Source organism: Linepithema humile, chromosome 6 (assembly GCF_040581485.1).
Source record: "Linepithema humile isolate Giens D197 chromosome 6, Lhum_UNIL_v1.0, whole genome shotgun sequence".
NCBI classification, from domain to species: domain Eukaryota; kingdom Metazoa; phylum Arthropoda; class Insecta; order Hymenoptera; family Formicidae; genus Linepithema; species Linepithema humile.
The window spans coordinates 11,660,560-11,680,238 of record NC_090133.1 but is presented as its reverse complement, the minus strand read 5'-3'; the positions used below and the strand labels follow the sequence as shown (position 1 = coordinate 11,680,238).

The following is a 19,679-nucleotide window of genomic DNA, read 5'->3' as shown; positions in this document are numbered from 1 at the left end:
CCGGCTTCGTTCTCTCGTGCGTTTTGCTCCATTAAAACAGATATTTCGTTATCTATTGCGGCGTCTGTTTCGCTCTTTCGCCTTTGAGACATTATTTCGTTACGTCTTTCGCGGATTTCTTCTGGATCAAATATGCTACTATCGTACGATCTGAACTCGAACTCGCTGTAATCAGATACACGGCTTGGTGTTCTGCTAAAGTACGATCTAGGCCTTTTACCTTTCACATCTATTACCGTATCGTTAAGTGCGGGAATTAAACTTGTATCAATTTCTTCAAACGTGTAATCATGCTTAGCGTCTACGTTAGGATGCACGCTATTTTCTTCGGATTCGTTGTTCGAATCTGTAAATTGTAATGCTCGGCGTACGTTATCACTAATATCGCGTGTCGCTTCCTCAATAACGCATATCGGGTTTGATGCTGTTTTTATCGCGCGCTGTCCTTGGTCGCTCAATAATCAAAATTTGTTTCGAATGGGTCCGGGGTCGCTCGTACTTTGGGACATTCACGCGGTTTACAATGTTGAACAATGTCGACTTACAGTAGTAGCACTGAAACGGTCCGTTTATTTGTGCGGAATAGTTCGCCGGGATCAGGAGTTCGGTCGGTTGGGGGCACGTTAAGAGAATGCACTGTGTGTAGCAAAATATAACTTGATATATGATTTGATGTTAGCTATGTACAGTGTACTGTGTGGATACGTTTAGTATAAATGTGTTGAATGCGTTGTCTGAACGCTCGTTATAAATTTGTAATAATTACGGCGGTATAAGGCGGCGCGAAACGGTTGACGTACGGCGCAAGCGTGGATGCCGCGGTTGTCACTAGATCGCTGGGTAGCGAGCGCGTGGGTTGATACCACAGATATCTATATTATAACTAGATCGCTAACTTGCTTTAAATACATAGCCCCAAAATCTATGTACTAAACTTTCGCGCATGCGTAACATTGGTAGACAGCGTAGACAGTAATCATTGGTTGATGTTATGTATAATCTGTACACATATAAGTATGAAACTTGTATATATAATATTATAATAAAATTTTAAAGTAATACGCAACTTTTCTCATCTTTTAAGTAAAAAATTAGCTCCTAAAAATAAAATAATGTAAAAAATATTCTTAAAATATGCAGTATATTGAAAAACAGACAAAATCAAAAATGTTTATAGTAAAGATATATAATTTTTAAGATAAAAAGTTAAATATTTAAAACAATTATTTTAGCTATATTTAGTTAGCAATGTTTACACAATTATAAAGTAATAATGCAATTTTGAAAGAAATTTAATAAAGATTTAATATCTTTATATAAAAAAAAAAACATTTGTTAAAAAAAAACAATATATATTTTAATAAAAAATAAATAAATAAATATATATATATATATATATATATATATATATATTAGTATACACACACAAATATAGCAAACTTATTTAACAGTAGGCACACAAGACAGGATATAGGTATAATATATTGAACAGGATATATGTTATGTATAACATTCATCTCTAATTACATAATAAACTCTAGGTTTTAATATTTGTCTCTTTACGTTGTACACTTTTAGTTAAAGCTTTATTTTTTTTCCTTTAAAGTTCTATGTTTTTTTTAAATTCAGCTTTGTTTTTATTAATAATTATATGAAACATGTTTGCTTGTTGTTCTAATCGTTTTTCTTGTGATATTTCTAAATCTGTTATATTGTGTTGTAACATTTTATTTTGTACTTTTAACTTCTCACAATTTATATCTGTAATATATTAAAAATAATTAAATAATTATAAAATGTATAATTTTAATACATAATAAATAATAACTATTACAAAATTGTTTTTAAATTACAAAAAATTTGTACATACATTTTGATATCACAGAAGAAACACTTTGTTCCTTATCAATAAGCATATCGTTTTGATTAATTTCTTCTTTATTATTTTGACTGTTTGTTGCTGTTTGTTCCTCATCAATGAGCATATCGTTCTGATTAATTTCTTCTTTATTATTTTGACTGTTTGTTGTTGTTTGTTCCTCATCAATGAGCATATTGTTCTGATTAATTTCTTCTTTATTATTTTGACTGTTTGTTGTTGTTTGTTCCTCATCAATGAACATATCATTCTGATTAGTCACTACTCTTTCTTTATCATTTTGATTGTTTGTCGTTGTTCGTTCTTCATTAATAATAGGCAGGTCTTTATTATTATCTATAATAAATATTTATATTATTTTGTTTATTACTGAATGTAATGTATGCTTAGTATACTTAATAATAAATAAAAAATTTTAATACATAAAATAATGTTACTCACTTTCGTTAATTTCATCTGCTTTAGCTAACAATTGGACAATATTTTTATGTACATGTTGAGTTGGGAATATATCAGGTTTTAAAAAATTTTTGCCAACATGCTTTGTATGATTAAAATAATCATTATTTGTAAAATGTAAACTACATATTCTTGCATTTAAAAAAGAAACTAAATCCTCTCTTCCAGCAGCCGCAATCCAATAATGGAAATATTTTTCATTTGACGATGGAAATCTAAAATTATATTATTAGAACACATTTAATTTCTAAAAGTAAATAGTATAAAAAGTTTTGGCCAAAAAATATTGTACATTTATATTATTAATGTTATAAAACAAATAAATCTTAACTTAAATATTAAAAATTATATAAATACTCTCTACAATACTAAAAATAATAAAAACTTTGGTTATTTAAATTAAACTCTTTAATTAATCTAAAAGATTAATACTTACCTATGAAATGTTATACGTAAATGTTTCTTCCAAGAACTTTTGCATCCTTTCACACTACAAACTGTAGGCATTTTGTACAAATTAAAATCTGTCTAAAATTTATAACCTGTTAATAATAACTAACCTCACACGAGTAATAGTCAACAGTCATGCGCCATACTACTTTTCTACCAACGTTACGCATGCGCGACCATCGTATTACATGGTTTTCGGGAACCAATTTTATGTACAACATTAATGGAAGTTAGCGATCTAGTTATAATAAAGATATCTGTGGTTGATACGTGCGAGCTGTGTCGACTGTCGATCGAACCGGTCGATGGTCCGGGCGCGTGCGCGGTAATTCAATGGTCGCTCGAATCGATTAGTCGCGATTGCCTGCCAGACGAAAAGGAACAGATTTGAACGGAGGAAGACGGGAGCGAGGATACGTGTATTGCCCGTGTCCTGCGGTGATCTGAAGTCAGACGTGGAGCCGAGTGTTCTCGGTGGTATACGAGTATGCTTGTATGCAGTGCTGCAAGATCGAGCATCCTGCAACAGAGCAACGGAAACGGCCCCCACCATGCGGGCACTACACAAGCGAGAACCGCATGTCACGCGTCCGTATGCGCACGCGTCAGCGTAGCATGCTATATTTTGTGTCACTTCCCCAGCTCGCGAAAAATGCTACGTACGAAAAATGCTAAGAAACCAAGCGTTTTTAATCGAGTAAGGCGAATCGCTTGAATAATAGAGATTCCGTCTTCTAGATCTGTTTCTTGCAATTATTTTTTTCTTTTTCCCGCATTTCTTTCTAACGCACAATCTAATGCACAATCGAGTAAATAATTAAATAATTTTTTTTTCTAAACAGTATTATTTTATATTCATTAAAAATATTCGCATAAGTTAAATTAATAACTGTTGAAAAAGATATTAATTTGCTATGACTTGTCAATAGAAAAATAAAATATAATTTTACAATTTTTTAACAAAATGCAAGTTTAACATATGCCAAAGATTATTAATAAATATAAAATAATCCTTTTTTGTCGGAAACATTATTTAATAATTTGATTATTGTTAGAAACTTAGGTGCGAAAAAAGTTGTAAGAAGCAATTTCCAAACAATATATCTTCAACATTTTAGCTACTCGCTTAACCCGTTTAGCCACGCATGCTACTCGACATTTACTGCTTTAAACTGAAAAGAAAGATATATTACTAATTAATTATTAGTTAATAGTGGTCTTCCACGCCACCCATGAGGTGCCACTAATAGCGAGCCAGATTTTTTTAAAGTGGAGATCTTTGCCTGTAGCCCTATTATACCACATATTATTGCAAAAAACCACAAAAAATATATTACTATATAAATATTATGTATATTACAATATAAAAACTATATGTATATTATAAACATACCATATACATATACACGGTGTCCCGTAAAGACCGTAACAACGCTTAGAGGTATATTTCTGAGATCATTCTGAGCAAAAAATCTTAATACCAAAATACTTAGGGTGTAATGGTTTTTGAATTAGAAGCATTTAAAGTTAGCGAATAAGATAGTCTGAAATTTGCGCGCTCAGGTATGTACAACGTACAGTGATAAAAGCGAAATTGACTATCGCTCCCCTGTTGTCAGTATTAATATTTGGAAAATAAATTTGCTAATACATATTAACATAAATATTGTTTACGCAATTAAGATTTTGTTGAAAATATTATAAAGAAAAAAATATTATGATACACAAAACGCAAGCTGTCAAAAATTACATTTCTTTGACATTTCTTTTTATCTTACAGATATTTGTACAATAAAATTATTAAATAATTGAAATAGTTTCACAATATTTTATTTTAATAACAGTTAAAAATAATTAAATAATATTGAATATGTAAAGACTCTTTGCGCATAATTTTGAGGTAATAAATGTTGTACCTTTGAGTAATGAAAGGCATGCATTTCATTTTCTTTATTCGTGAAATTAGTCGTCAAGTCGGAATGTCGAAAACAATGGTTCATAAAATATTAAAAGAAAATGAAATGCATGCATTTCATTACTCAAAGGTACAACTTTTATTATCTCAAGATTATGCGCAAAGAATAAACTTTTGTACATGGATATTGCAACAAGAAGAACAACAGCCTGAAATATTACGAAATATAATATTTACCGATGAATGCTTATTCACTCGTGAAGGTCTTTTCAATACTCACAATTACCACATTTGGGCACAGGACAATCCTCACGAATACGTAGCAAATAATTTCCAGCATAGATTTAAAATTAATTTATAGGCTGGTCTATTAGATGACACACTGGTGAGACATTTTTTTCCTTTATACTTTTTTTTATTTTTTAAATATTTTTTTAAATTGATAAAATAATAAGTTTAGTAAGTATCTTCTTATTTTATTGCAGATTGGGCCATTTGAATTACCTGCCAGAGTAAATAGTGAAACATCTAAATTTTTTGCAAAATGATTTACCGATATTGTTAGAAAATGTTCCGCTGCATTTAAGAAGAAATATAATTTTTCAACACGATGGTGCACCAACGCATTCATCCAGAAACGTTCGGCGTTTCCTAGACGCAACTTATCCAAACAGATGGATAGGATGCGGTGGACCACAACACTGGCCAGCGAGATCACCGGATTTGACTCCAGTAGATTATTTTCTTTGGGGACATTTAAAAAATTACGTTTACTGTGTACCAATTAATAATCGTCAACAATTGCACGATCGAATCATCGAAGCAATTGCAAGCATATCTCCTCAAATGATACGCAAAGTCAGAAATAATTTATTACGACAAGCAAGATTGTGCATAGAGATAAATGGTGCACAATTTGAGCACTTATTATAACAAAATAATACAAATAAAAAAGAATTTATCATTATTAAAGTTTACAATTATTTTATGATAGAATTAGTATTGCTACTATTATTTTATCAAAATTATAAATAACAAACTTTATTATCATAATTTTTATTAATATTTAATTTCAATGATGAGAAAATGGGGATATCGAGTCAACGCCAGTTTCTTTTTGTTTAAATTCTTTGTATTTATCAATTATAATCGGTTTTGAGTCAGTCTTCTGATCATCTTCAGTGACAATATCATTATAAAATGAGATCAATTATGAGATTGTGTTGTTCGTTGTTAGTTGGATTAACATCAAGTACTATTTGACAGCGCACAGAATAAACATAATTTTATAGTTTATCTCATTTTATAATCATATTGTCACTGACGATATTCAAAAGACTGATCGAAACGTTTGACCCATTATAATTAATAAATACAAAGAATTTAAGCAAAAAGAACTGGCGTTGATTTGATATCCCCATCTTCTTATCATTAAATTTATTATCACGAGTCTTTACATATTTAATATTATTTAATTATTTTTAACTGTTATTAAAATAAAATATTGTGAAACTTGTAACGATGCAGCCCGCTGCATCGTTACGGCTACGGACCGTACATCGTCCGTAGCCCACCAAGGGCGCAGCGCGCGCCGATAAATTTCGCATCAAAAACAGCGGCGGTCAACCGCCGAAAATCCCCCACACCCGACCGTTCCGAAATTCCGTATTGTGGGGGACTCGCCGCCGAAACCGCCGATGCTTGCCGATTCGAAACCATTCGGCCGCCAGCCGGGTATAAAAGAGGCCCGGCTGTACGTCTTCTCACCAGACTCCGTTCGCTGATCGACAGCGAACAAACCTGCTACGAGTGTCCTCGTAGTCCCGACCGAGCATACTCGGACTCTATGCCTTTACCAGCACACGAGAATCCTCGTGTACCGCCGAGCGTCCTCGGTAATCTTTGCTCCCGCATACGAATATCTTCGTATACCCCGTCGAGCGTACTCGATTCCTCTAGGCCACCAAACTTTGTACTGCGGGTATTTCCGCGTACCTAGCCAGGTCGCCATTCTACAATCCGTCTCCGTACGAGCATCCTCGTACTCCCGCCGAGCATAATCGGCAGCCTACACCCTAATACCGCGTTTATTCACCGGGATTTCGAAAGCCGTAAATCCGTCCGGCCGGTTAAACCACGTCGACCAATCCGCGCCGCCGAATGGTCCGCACCGATCTACGATCGAACGGACTCGCGATACCACCACGAACGTACTCACCGACGAGCGTTGTACCAACCGTTGCGACACGATCGCCCGCGCTTGCGCTCTCGTCGACCGCACCAGGACGCCTCACGTCATTCTTTATATTTTCACCCTTATTTCCACGTCGCTTTTGTAATAATTTTACACCGCTCTAAATAATTATTTCACCGCTGTCTAAATAATTATTTCGCCGCTACCGATACTTCGCGTCTATCTGCACATTGCTTCCGTTTCTATCTTTGCGCCGCTTTAAAAATAATTATTTCAGCGTTGCTCAAATAATTATTTCACTTGCCGATACTTCACGTTTATTTTCACGCATTTACTTTACGCCGCATTAAATAATTATTTCGCAATCGCTCATATAATTATCTCACTGCTACCGATACTTCGCATTTATCTACACATTTCGCTTGTATATTCTTTCGCATCACAATTTCACATCGCATGTACACACACAGTCATCAAACATATCTAACTGAATAAACACGATTTCTAATCTATCATTAATTAACCGCTTATTTTCTTTGACACACCCCCAACCGACCGAACCTGGATTCCGACGAGCTGTCCCGCGCACGAAAAGCTCACACGGTTTCAAACTATTTCAATTATTTAATAATTTTATTGTACAAATATCTGTAAGATAAAAAGAAATGTCAAAGAAATGTAATTTTTGACAGCTTGCGTTTTGTGTATCATAATATTTTTTTCTTTATAATATTTTCAACAAAATCTTAATTGCGTAAACAATATTTATGTTAATATGTATTAGCAAATTTATTTTCCAAATATTAATACTGACAACAGGGGAGCGATAGTCAATTTCGCTTTTATCACTGTACGTTGTACATACCTGAGCGCGCAAATTTCAGACTATCTTATTCGCTAACTTTAAATGCTTCTAATTCAAAAACCATTACACCCTAAGTATTTTGGTATTAAAATTTTTTGCTCAGAATTATCTCAAGAATATACTCCTAAGCATTGTTACGGTCTTTACGGGACACCCTGTATATTAGTATCATATTCACGTATAAATAATAGATGTGTATGGTACGCCCGCGCGCGCGCGCACGCACGTATCTGTTGCTTATACTTGTGGTCTAGCATATATAATGCCAGACATGAGGTTTAAATGTTTAAAATATCATGTCTGTAATAGACATGATTTCCTAAATTTAAAAGTGTGGTCTGACATATAGAAATGCCAGATATGATGTTTAAATGTTTAAAATATCATGTCTATAACAGATATGATTTCCTAAACATTTAAAAGTGTGGCCTGACATATAGAAATGCCAGACATGATGTTTAAATGTTTAAAATATCATGTCTGTAACAGACATGATTGCCTAAACATTTAAAAGTGTTGAATGTAATACATTTGTATTCTATGGCGCGCAAATGATATCTATATATATAGATAGTTCTAGTTTGATGTGGTGGCGCTGGAGGCAGGGGGCAAGGCCCAGTTGTAACATGTCTGTCTATGACAACGAGCGTGACAAGAAGTCCTATTCCTTTTGTGCTTAAACATATATATTTTACTATATTACAATAAACATTATAATATCTTCTCGATACAAAACCGTGTCATTTCTTTCATGGTAGCAGGTCCGTGGTTTCGAAAATATAATTGAGAAGGTAAAGTACGAGAAAAGTTCGTTGTAAAATAAAAAAGAAAAAAATGGCGACGTACGTTAAAAACGACGATGTTGTGATGCCAGTCTTCGACGGTTCAGACTATACAAGTTGGAAAAAACGACTGTTAATGTTTTTGAGATTCAAGGAGTGCAAAACCGTTATCGACAGATTAAAAACAGAAAATGACGACGCAAATGCCTGGGACAAAATGGATGTAAAGGCGACAAATTATATATATAGTGCCATATCAAACAAGCAACTTGAGTATATTGGTGACTTAGATTCGGCATACAAAATAATTAAACGGTTTGACGAAATGTACTTAACCAAGTCGACAGCGTTACAAATAGTATGCAGAAATACCTTGGAAAATATTAAGCTGCAAAGCTATTCAGATGTGTCAGAATTCTTTAATGACTTTGAAAAGGCTGTGAATGATTTAAAAGCTGCTGGTGCGACAATCAAAGACGAAGAAAAACTAAATTACATGTTGAAAGCATTACCGCAATCGTACAGTCATATTGGTGATTTAATGGATGTATTATCTGAAGAAAACAGAACGACAGAATTCCTAAAAAGTAAAATAAAGATGAAAGCTATGGAAGAAAAAAATAAAGATAAAAATGAAGTATCAAAATCAAATGTTTATGCTGCAATGGAACTTAAGAATAGTAGCTGTTACAGGTGCGGTAAAACTGGTCACTTTCAGAAAGAGTGTCGACAAGCGAGCGAAGTCAACAGAGGACACATGAGGCGCGGATCGCAACGAGGCAGTCGTGGCGGAAGGTATCAGCACAACAGCAGACAAAGAGGAGGATATCGTGGCGGAGGACGCGGATATGACAATACAGGTCAAAATGCACACGGAACAAATTGTTTCAGCGTACAGGTAAACACATCTACAATAAACGAAGATAATCTGACAGACAAGACTGAGATAAATTGGTTACTTGACAGTGGATGTACAAACCACATTGTAAACAATGACACATATTTTACTAAATATATTGATCTGAAGAAACCGGTAAATGTGAAAGTAGGAGACGGTCGTATACTGTCAGCAACGAAGATGGGACATGTAGAAGCATATTTTCAAGCATTTAATAAAAGATTTAAAGTAACATTATCAAATGTATTTTTTGTCAAAAATATGGAAGCAAATTTAATAAGTTATGCAAAAATAACGGATAGAAATAAAATTGTATCGCATGGAAAATATTCAAAGATATATAATGAATATAATACATTAATAGCTATTGCTATAAAAGAAGATTGTTTATATAAAATGAAAAGCTTTAAAATTAATCAAAATAATAAAAGTATTAAAATATGCGCAAATATGACAAAAAATGACAAACAAAATTTAACGCTAAAAGAAAAATGGCATCGTACATTAGAACATGTAAATTTTAATTACCTAAACACCTTATGTAAAAATAAACTACTGGAAGGACTACCAAACGAAATTGAATCTGATTTCATGAAATGTGCAATATGTATAGAAAATAAGATGCATAATTTGCCATTTGAAAATAATCGAACAAGAGCGAAGGAGATCTTAGAAATAGTTCACACAGACTTAAATGGACCTCACAAAACAACAGGTAATTGTGGTGAAAAATATTTCCTTTCATTTATATAGATGACTATAGTAAATTAGCAAAAGTATATACTATTAAGTCAAAAGATCAAGTTTATAACTGTCTTGAAGAATACGTAAATGAAATCGAAAATCTAACAGGGAAAAGGATTAAGAAAATAAGATGCGATAACGGCAAAGAATATCTGAACTCAAATGTCTATAGATTCATTAAAGAAAAAGGAATTTACTTAAATGTTTGTCCACCATACGTGCATGAGTTAAACGGAACAGCGGAAAGGTTCAACAGATCTATCATGGATATGGCAAGATGTTTATTCGCTGAGGCAAAAGTTGACAGAAGATATTGGCCAGAAATAGTAAGAGCTGCTGCTTATTTGAAGAATAGAAGTCTAGCCAACACTATGGAGAAGAAAACACCGTATGAAATATTTTTTGGAGAAAAGCCATGTGTCAAAAATCTTAAAATCTATGGAAGCAAAATTTTTGTAAGAATACCTGAAGAAAGAAGACAATCTAAATGGGATAAAAAAAGCTGAACAAGGAGTTTTGTTAGGATATACAGAGGTAGGATATAGAATCCTGATAAGAAATAAAATAATTATTGCAAGACATGTTGATATTATTGAAGATGGAGTAAAATTTATTAGCTTTAATGATGAAAATGAACCAGAATAAGAAACTAAAGAAGAAATTATAAATTATGATGAAGTAAAGCAAAGCCAAAACGTTCAAGAACCAGCTATCGAAGATGAAAAGGAAAAGAATGAAGAACCTTTAAGAAGATCAACTAGAGAAAGAAAACCTCCGATTCGATATGGCGACCCGTATGCGTATTCACTCATACATGCAAATTATTGTAATGCAGACGTACCAGATAACTACGAGGAGGCGTTAAATTGCAGTGAAGCTGAAAATTGGAAAATTGCAATGAAAAAGGAAATAGATAGTCTGGAAAGAAATAAAACATGGAAGTTAGTCAAGAAACCAGAAGATAAGAAAGCACTAGATGTCAAATGGATTTATAAGAAAAAATCGGAAGACAACTACAAAGCAAGATTGGTGGTAAGGGGCTTTCAACAAGAAGAAATCATCGATAATACTTATTCGCCAGTATTTAAAATACAGACTTTAAAAATTTTGTTATCGTATTGCTGCAAGAACAATTTAAGCATTGATCAAATGGATGTAGAGACAGCGTTCTTAAATAGTAAGGTAATGTCTGAAATTTATATAAAACAGCCACTAGGTTATCAGGATGGTAGTAATAGAGTCTACAGATTAAGCAAAGCTTTATACGGATTGAAAGAAAGCCCAAGATGTTGGTACGAATGTTTTAATAATTTTGTAAGCAAGCTAGGTTTTCAAAGAAGCAAACATGATTATTGTCTTTATGCAAAAAATAAAATTAATGACCCAGTATATATTTTACTTTTTGTTGATGATTTTTTAATTTGTAGTAAAGATAAAAAACAAATAGATGATGTTAAAAGCAAATTGTCAAATCAATTTAAAATAAAAGACATGGGCAGAGTTAAAAATTATATTGGCATTGATATTGAATATAATTATAATAAGAATGGTAAAAATATTATGACTTTAAGTCAGAAAAATTATATAGAATCTTTGGCCACAAAATATCAAATTAAAAATGCAAAATTATATAATACTCCAATGGAAACAAACTTAAAGTTAGAACCTGCGAACAAACTCAATACAAACGTAAAATTTCGAAATTTGATTGGTGAACTTTTATTTATTAGTTCAGGTACTAGACCAGATATTTCTTTTAGTGTAAATTATTTAAGCAGATTCCAGAATAGTTATGATGAGACACATTTTAAATATGCGATGAGAATTCTAAAATATCTATACTTGACAAGAGACTTAAATTTAACATATACTAATGATAAAACTATTGATGTAATGGATTGTTTTGTTGATGCTGACTGGGCAGGAGATACAATCGATAGAAAGTCCACGACAGGTTTTGTAATCAGATTATTTGGTAATACAATATCTTGGAAATCGCATAAGCAAAATTCAGTAACTAAGTCAAGTACTTTTGCAGAATATGTAGCGCTATCGGAATCAGTAACTGAAATTAATTTTATATGTGGTATTTTAAAGATATTTGATATAAAAATAAGCAAACCTATCAAGATTTACGAGGATAATTCAGGTGCATTAATTATTGCCAAAAATGGAAATTTTTCTAAAAACTCAAAACATATTGAAGTCCATTATCATTACGTAAATGAAAATTATTTAAATAAGATTATTGACATAGTAAAAGTGGATTCAGAAAATAACGTAGCTGATATACTAACAAAATCTTTATGTAAGTTAAAATTTACTAAACTCAGAGAAATGTTAAATGTAATAAAAAAGTAAGAATACAAATGTAAGGAGGCGTGTTGAATGTAATACATTTGTATTCTATGGCGCGCAAATGATATCTATATATATAGATAGTTCTAGTTTGATGTGGTGGCGCTGGAGGCAGGGGGCAAGGCCCAGTTGTAACATGTCTGTCTATGACAACGAGCGTGACGAGAAGTCCTATTCCTTTTGTGCTTAAACATATATATTTTACTATATTACAATAAACATTATAATATCTTCTCGATACAAAACCGTGTCATTTCTTTCAAAAAGTGTTGTCTGATATACATGATACCAGACATGATGTTCAAATGCATGATGTCACAGGCATGATATTCTATACATCTGAAAGTGAACAAAGCGAATATTAGCAATAAGCAATGCAATAATAAATTTTATTTTAAACATTATTATTGCATATCATTAGACGAGGAGGGACCAACAATTTCAATAATATCTGCAGCATATAGTGTTAGATGACTTTTATCTTTTTTAGGACATGCAGAATACAATTTGTCCGCGGACATTAGAGACAAATGCTTTTCTTTAATTTCTATGTCTATAGCTGTTTCTCCTCTCGCTTTCAATGCTGACTTAAGCACGCATGTAGCATTGACAGATGAAAGTGGATATCGTTTTTTCGTTTTTATATCTGGCAGCAAGGAAAAGATTCTTTCCGAATCGGCATTAGAATTTGGTAGCGATCTTATAGCATTCAAAAGACACATTAAATTTGGATATTGATGAGTGCGTTGGAAAATTTGTTTCCACATGTCATCAAAATTCAACATTGATAGAATATCTTTTTCTGCTTCTGTAAAGCTTTGATGTAAAGCAAACCATTCTTTTCTTAAACCGTTTTCGTTAAACCCGCCAATAGTCTGAGCAACAAAAGAAACATCATTAAATGAAGTTTCTCTATTAATATCACGTAAAGCTGTGTCTGGTTCAAAGATTTTTAATTTTGATAAAAATTTGTCATTTATTGGTAATTTTTTACAAATTTCTTGGGCAGCAGTTATGTAAAATTGCAAACAGTTCTCTCGAACTATTGCAACTACGTTTGCGTGTCCCTCTGTTATCAACTCGTCAAGATATTTTTCACATTCATCTCCTAAATATACTTCGTTAAAAGATTTTTGATTTTCTTTTTTGGAAAATTCAAAATTATTACTTATATTTTGTAAAAGTTCTGACTTTAAGAAATGTTTACAAATAATGGTTAGGAACTAAAATGATTTCGGCTGCAATAACTGTATTCTTGTTTCTAGAGCTTGAAAAAATGCATTAAAAGCATTTAAAAAAATGTAAAATATGTTTTAAAAATAATAAATATGCTTTTATAACAAGTTTTTGCATTATAGATAATAAATTTTGTCCAGACTTTGTTCTTTCACTCAATACCATTTCTTTTAAAAAATGCTCGACAGTATCCCAATACTCTAGAAGTCTTTCAATACATGAATGCCGAGAAAGCCATCGTGTGTCGGACAACTTTATAATTTTTCGGTTTGCTTCTTGAAAACATTCACAAAATTCTTCAAAAATAGCAGCTCGTTTTGGACTACTGTTAATATAATTTGCTATTTTCTTTACGAATTCCTCGCAATAGTCTGGGATCTTACCACATGCAGTATGTGCAACAAGTGCAGCGGAATGACATGGGCATGAAAATGTTAACAAATTTTTACATTTTTTTTCAAGTTTTGTTTTAAATGATGAATATTTGCCCGTCATGACGGGCGCATTGTCGCATGACAAGGCAACAATATTTAAAAATGGAATTTGCAGTCTATACATTTCTCGTTTAAAAGCCTCAAATAATTTATCCGTACTGCTATTTCTTGCATCAATATCTATTAATTTGACTAATTGCGAGCGAATGTCTAATGTTGCAGGATCAACATACCGATCATAAAACGTTATCCATTTTTGATATGAAATGTCAGACGTTTCATCAATAAAAATAGTAAATTTAGTATTTTGAATAATATCGACTACACGATACGTTTCAACCGGACACAACACGTTGGAAATAATTTTTTGACATTTAGTCCGACTCATTTTCATGTTTTGCAATACGTCAAAATCTTTTCCTATTTGTTGGAAAAAAGTGAGAATGTCTGTCGCAGTTTGATGCGCAATGTTTTCCTCAGCGATGAAAGCAGCGTATCGAATTTCTGCAGCTTTCTTTCGCTTATTGAACGACAAAATTGATTCGTCCGGCATATTGATATCTTCGTCTGTATTTTTCGTTTCCATATTAATATTTTTAGTAATTGTTAAATGTGTTATTGATTGTGCATGACGAGAAATACATGACATTTTAGCAGTTAGATATATTTCACAAAACGAACAAAAACATAATGTTTTATCGTGTGATACTTCGCCTAACCATGGTTGAAAGTACTCTATTTCTAACCATTGTGGTTGAAATTTTAATGTCTTGGAAATATTTTTTTCTACAGTAATTGTGAAAAGGCGTACAGCCGGGCCTCTTTTATACCCGGCTGTCGCCCGACTGGCTTAGGATCGGCAAGCATCGGCGGTCTAGTCGGCAGGCCCCCACCTGGTAATTTTTGGAACGGTCGGTTGTGGGGGGACCGTCCGGCAACTGACCGCCGGTGTTTTCGATAAGTGTTTATCAGCGCTCGATGCGCTTTTGTTGGCTACGAACGATGTTCGGTCCGTAGCCGTGACAATGCAGTATGTATCGTTACAGCACTGCTACTGTAGCAGTATTATAGCTCGCATATTACCTTGTCCTTAACTGCAGCTCGCTGTCCGGCTGTAGATCGTAGGCTATTGAGTCGCTCTATTGCTTTCTGCGGCTGGCTCTTGTTTCGCTGGCTCCGCTTGGCTCTGGGTAGTCTGTTGCTACTGCGCTGCTACTCTGCCTGGCTTAGGCTGCTTTTCCGTAGCCCATGCTGTTTTTCGCATGTGCTGCATCGCTTCGGCGTCTTCTCGTTTCAATAATCTCCGTATTAAAACTTAGTTACCGGCTGCTTACACTAATTTATTTTTTCTTGTTTTCTTTCAGTGTCTGGAAACTGTTCCTGGCTGTTGGCTCCAGGCGGATATCCCACCGCTGCCACCAGATTTGTTGTGGGCTTTTTTTTGTCCGCTGGGAAGGACGTTAGCCAGGAAATATTACAATCTCAGTTCCCAAATATTCTTTATTTTATTCGGAAGTCAAGTTCTTTTTTATTACAAGTTTTCGTCTTATAACTAAGTCCCGATATATCCCGATATATAGATGTATCCCAAATATTAAAGTATCAGATAGTTTCTAAGTTCTTGATTCGAAATTCAAAGTAACGTATACTCTGTCCAACAAGAGAGTAACCTCGGATTGGACGAAAACTCGTCCGTTCGGCGCAGGTTTCCCCTCACAAAACGCTCAAAAAGCGCCCACTCTACATGACTGTACGGCTCGTGCAGCTTGTTAATGTCAACGCTCTTCCCACTTTGTTCGTTATACTTCTCCTATGCGCAGACCGAGGTTACTCTCTCGTTGGACAGAGTATCGCTCGTCAGTGCTCTTTCAGATATTTGTTAAAACCCGCCGTTATGATCTCGCGACGACATTTTTATAATCGTTGAAATTTGTATTAGATGGGATGTTTCAGCAACAGCCCTGATTCCGCAAAATTGCAACTGGTTGCAGTTTTGGAAGGTCTTTTTGACCGGACGTCTTTCAACTAGACGCTGACGGGTTTCCAGTATCTCGCGTGAGCCGGAAATTCACTGTACTGTCAGCGTTTTCACGCTAGGTTTCAGATCGTTTAAGAAATTGATTAAAATATATGTGTAGGAAAGAAAGATACGCAGTAATTTGTCAAGGATGGATTTAATGCACAGATATTGTTTGACATAAGTAAATAAAGTACAAAAAGTGAAACGGTAAGTCCCGGCGCGTCTTTTCACTCACGTAACGTAAAAGCGACGACGATGCCTCTTCTTCTGGCGCATCTTCCACGCCATCTCTCATGTTTCTATCTAATAAAGACCTAGCGCCAAAGTTGAAAATGATACTACAGACTTATTTCCTACAATTCGGCCGTCCTGACAAATAGTTCGCCCCGAACTATCATGAGAATTTAATTACTCTTATACATAAACAAAAGATTTCTAACTCGAAGATCATAAAACGGAACAAACAATATAAACTTAAAGCGTAAATTCAAAAATCATGAATCGGAATAAACAATATAAACTTAATACATAAATCTTCTGGAATACATAAACGCAATGTAATTAGACTCTAATCTTTGGTTAATTCTCGCCTGTATTCGATCTATTTCTTAAGCGTAGGATCTTCAATTTCAGTACTGTGGTCTGAACCCCAACGGCGCATGTTCTTTGCCTCCCAAACACCTTGATAGCGCCGTTATGTATTCTGGAAACCCTCGGGATCAGACACTAAGTATCTGTCATTCCTGAAGACTTTCGTAACTTCGTATGGCCCCTTAAATTGAGTAGCCGTTTTCGAAGTCCTTCCAATCAATGTACCAAAATTTCTAATCATAACCAAATCGCCAATTTCGTATAGGTACGCTTTTCCTTTCATAGAAGAGTATCGTCTTCCATTTTTTTGTTGCACGGTCTCGATTTTAACTACAGCTAATTCTCTGATTTGCTTGATGTCAGGTCTTGGGTTTTTCTCAGATAGCATCTCTCTCAGTCCGTCAATAAATTTACCCCGTTGCTCCGTATCAAATGGTAATCTACCTGCTGTATTTCCTGTGCTGCGAGAAACTGTATTATTAAGAGCAAATTTGATATCTCCGAGAACATTTGTCCAATTTCCTTTGTGGTTTTCATCCGATAATTTTCCCAACATTAATTTTATGATGCGATTGATTCTCTCCACCTACCCGTTAGCTTAAGGAGATCCCGTTGCTATTTTAACATGCTTCACATTACATGACGTTAAGAATTCTTCAAACTCCTCTGACGTGAACGCTGTCCCTCTGTCGGACACAAGAATCTTTGGCCTACTATAATACGCAAAATAACTTTGTAATGCGGTTACAACTTCACGACTTGACGTAGATTTCGTAGCATACAATTTCACATGCTTCGTGAATCCATCCACAACAAGCAAAATATATTTTTTCGCTGTTTCCTTGTCGACCGGACCAAAGTGATCGACATGTATAATTTCAAATGGCGTGTTACCCGTTGATATGCTATGGAGTGAATGTTGCACTCTACCCGTTGGAGGATTAAAGCTTACACAGGTCAGACAATTGTCGATATGCATCTTTACTTTCTGTCGTAACTTTGGAAACCAGTAGCTCAATAGTATTGTTGCACTTGTTTTCTCAGATCCGAAGTGTTCCATCTGGTCATAATACCTGAAGATCACGTTTTTCTTCATCTCGGCTGGAACCCAAAACAATAAGTCCTTCCCTTGCTTACGGTAAATCAATCCATTTCTTAATTCGAATAACTTGTCCTCTGCCTTTTTAAGTTTTTCGGCGATGTCTTTGATGACTGGATCTCGACTCTGTTTTACCGTTAGATTAAAGTCATTAATTACTCCTTCAATCAGTAAAATGTTTCCCATACAACTAAGTGCATCTACATGTTGCATCCTGTTTCCTGGTTGGTGTTCTATTGTGTAATTGTATTCTTGCAGCTCTAGTGCTCATTGAGCTATTCACGGGTGGATCTCTTTCTTCTTTAAAGTAAGATTTAATGCATTGCAATCCGTGATAATCTTGAACTTAATCCCTTGTAAATATGTACGAAATCTTCGTAGAGCGTAAATGATTGCTAATGTCTCCAGCTCAAAACTGTGGTAGCGACTCTCGGTGTCAGTCGCTCTTTTTGAAAAATAAAACATGAGATGCAATTTCTTATCCTCTAATCTCTGCATCACCACTGCTCCAAAACTTGCGGCACTAGCATCGCAATGCAGTTCTGTTTCACATCGTGGATCGTATATCGCAAGTATAGGTGCATTCATCAACTTTTCTTTCAACCTCTCGAAAGCCTCGACTTTTTTGTCTTCGAGCTTGAATTCCGCGTCTTTCTTCATAAGCTGATATAGCGGCTTTGCTGTCGTCGAAAATTCTCCCATAAATTTTCGAAAGTACGCGCAGAATCCGATGAATCGCTGGACTTCGTGTTTATTACGTGGGACCGGAAATTTCCGCACAGCGTCTACTCTTTCTTCTGTTGGTCGGACACCTCTCTCAGAAATCATGTAGCCCCGATAGCGAATTTCTGTGAACAAAAACTTATATTTCTCGATTTTTAATTCAAGTCGATTCTGTACTAATTTCCTGAAAACCTTCTTTAAAGCGTTAAAATGTCCATCCAATGTCACGGTTGAGACCAATATGTCATCCATATAAACTGTCACGTCTCCAGATTTCAACAGCTCGGATAATGCAATGTTGACAAATCGCTGAAATCTTGATGGTGCTGATTTCAAACCGAAAGGCATTTTCTTGTACTCAAAATGACCAAGAGGAGTTATAAACGCGGTATTTGGATTGACTCCTCGTCCATTTCAACCTGATAAAATTCATCTCGCAGGTCCATCAAACTATAGTACTTTTCCCTCGCAAAGTATCTAGTAGATCCTCGATAAGTGGAAGGGGGTAATTATCCCTTGCCGTTCTTGCGTTCAGTATGCGATAATTGACACATAACCGCAGACGCCCATCTCGTTTCTTCACTAAAACGATGGGAGAGGCATACTTTGATTCACTAGGACGAATAATACCTCTTTCGCTCAAATCATCCAGAATATCAGTTAGTTTGTTTCTTTCCTCGAATGACAGTCTCCGCGGACCGAAATGAAACGGCTCCAAGTTGTTCAGTTCAAGATTCAATTTCGTCTCCGTTTCAGGTTCATTTGGTCTTTGAGCATTCTTATATTCACGCATGAACAATGTTATGAATCTCTCCTTAGCGCTGAATGGTACGTCGGGATTTAGGTTTAATTCGTCTTCAGCTTCAGCCGGCTCATAAACATCGATATGGAGCACTTCTAGTTTTTCATCTTCGCATTCTCGATCTTGAAATTCTGAAACAGATTCGCTTGGCATTGTCAGTCTGCATCCAAACTTAGATAAGACATCCCGTTCTAACACCGCTGGTATTCTTATTGACCCGTCTGGTACCA

At 34.6% G+C, this 19,679-nt stretch overlaps 2 protein-coding genes across 3 annotated transcripts in view; one reads left to right on the top strand and one right to left on the bottom strand.

The window, feature by feature from the left end:
* The window catches only part of LOC105670247 (odorant receptor 13a-like), a 171,529-nt gene that overhangs the window by 25,658 nt on the left and 126,192 nt on the right, over positions 1 to 19,679 (top strand). The gene's annotated exons all lie outside the window — the stretch shown is intronic.
* Positions 1,106 to 3,207, bottom strand: LOC105674294 (putative uncharacterized protein DDB_G0282499). Its single transcript, XM_012370510.2, has 4 exons — positions 2,775 to 3,207; positions 2,321 to 2,553; positions 1,871 to 2,215; positions 1,106 to 1,761 (listed from the first exon to the last, which is right to left on the bottom strand). Exons 1-4 carry the CDS (start codon positions 2,843 to 2,845, stop codon positions 1,601 to 1,603), a joined length of 810 nt encoding a protein of 269 aa, XP_012225933.2. The 5' UTR covers positions 2,846 to 3,207; the 3' UTR covers positions 1,106 to 1,600.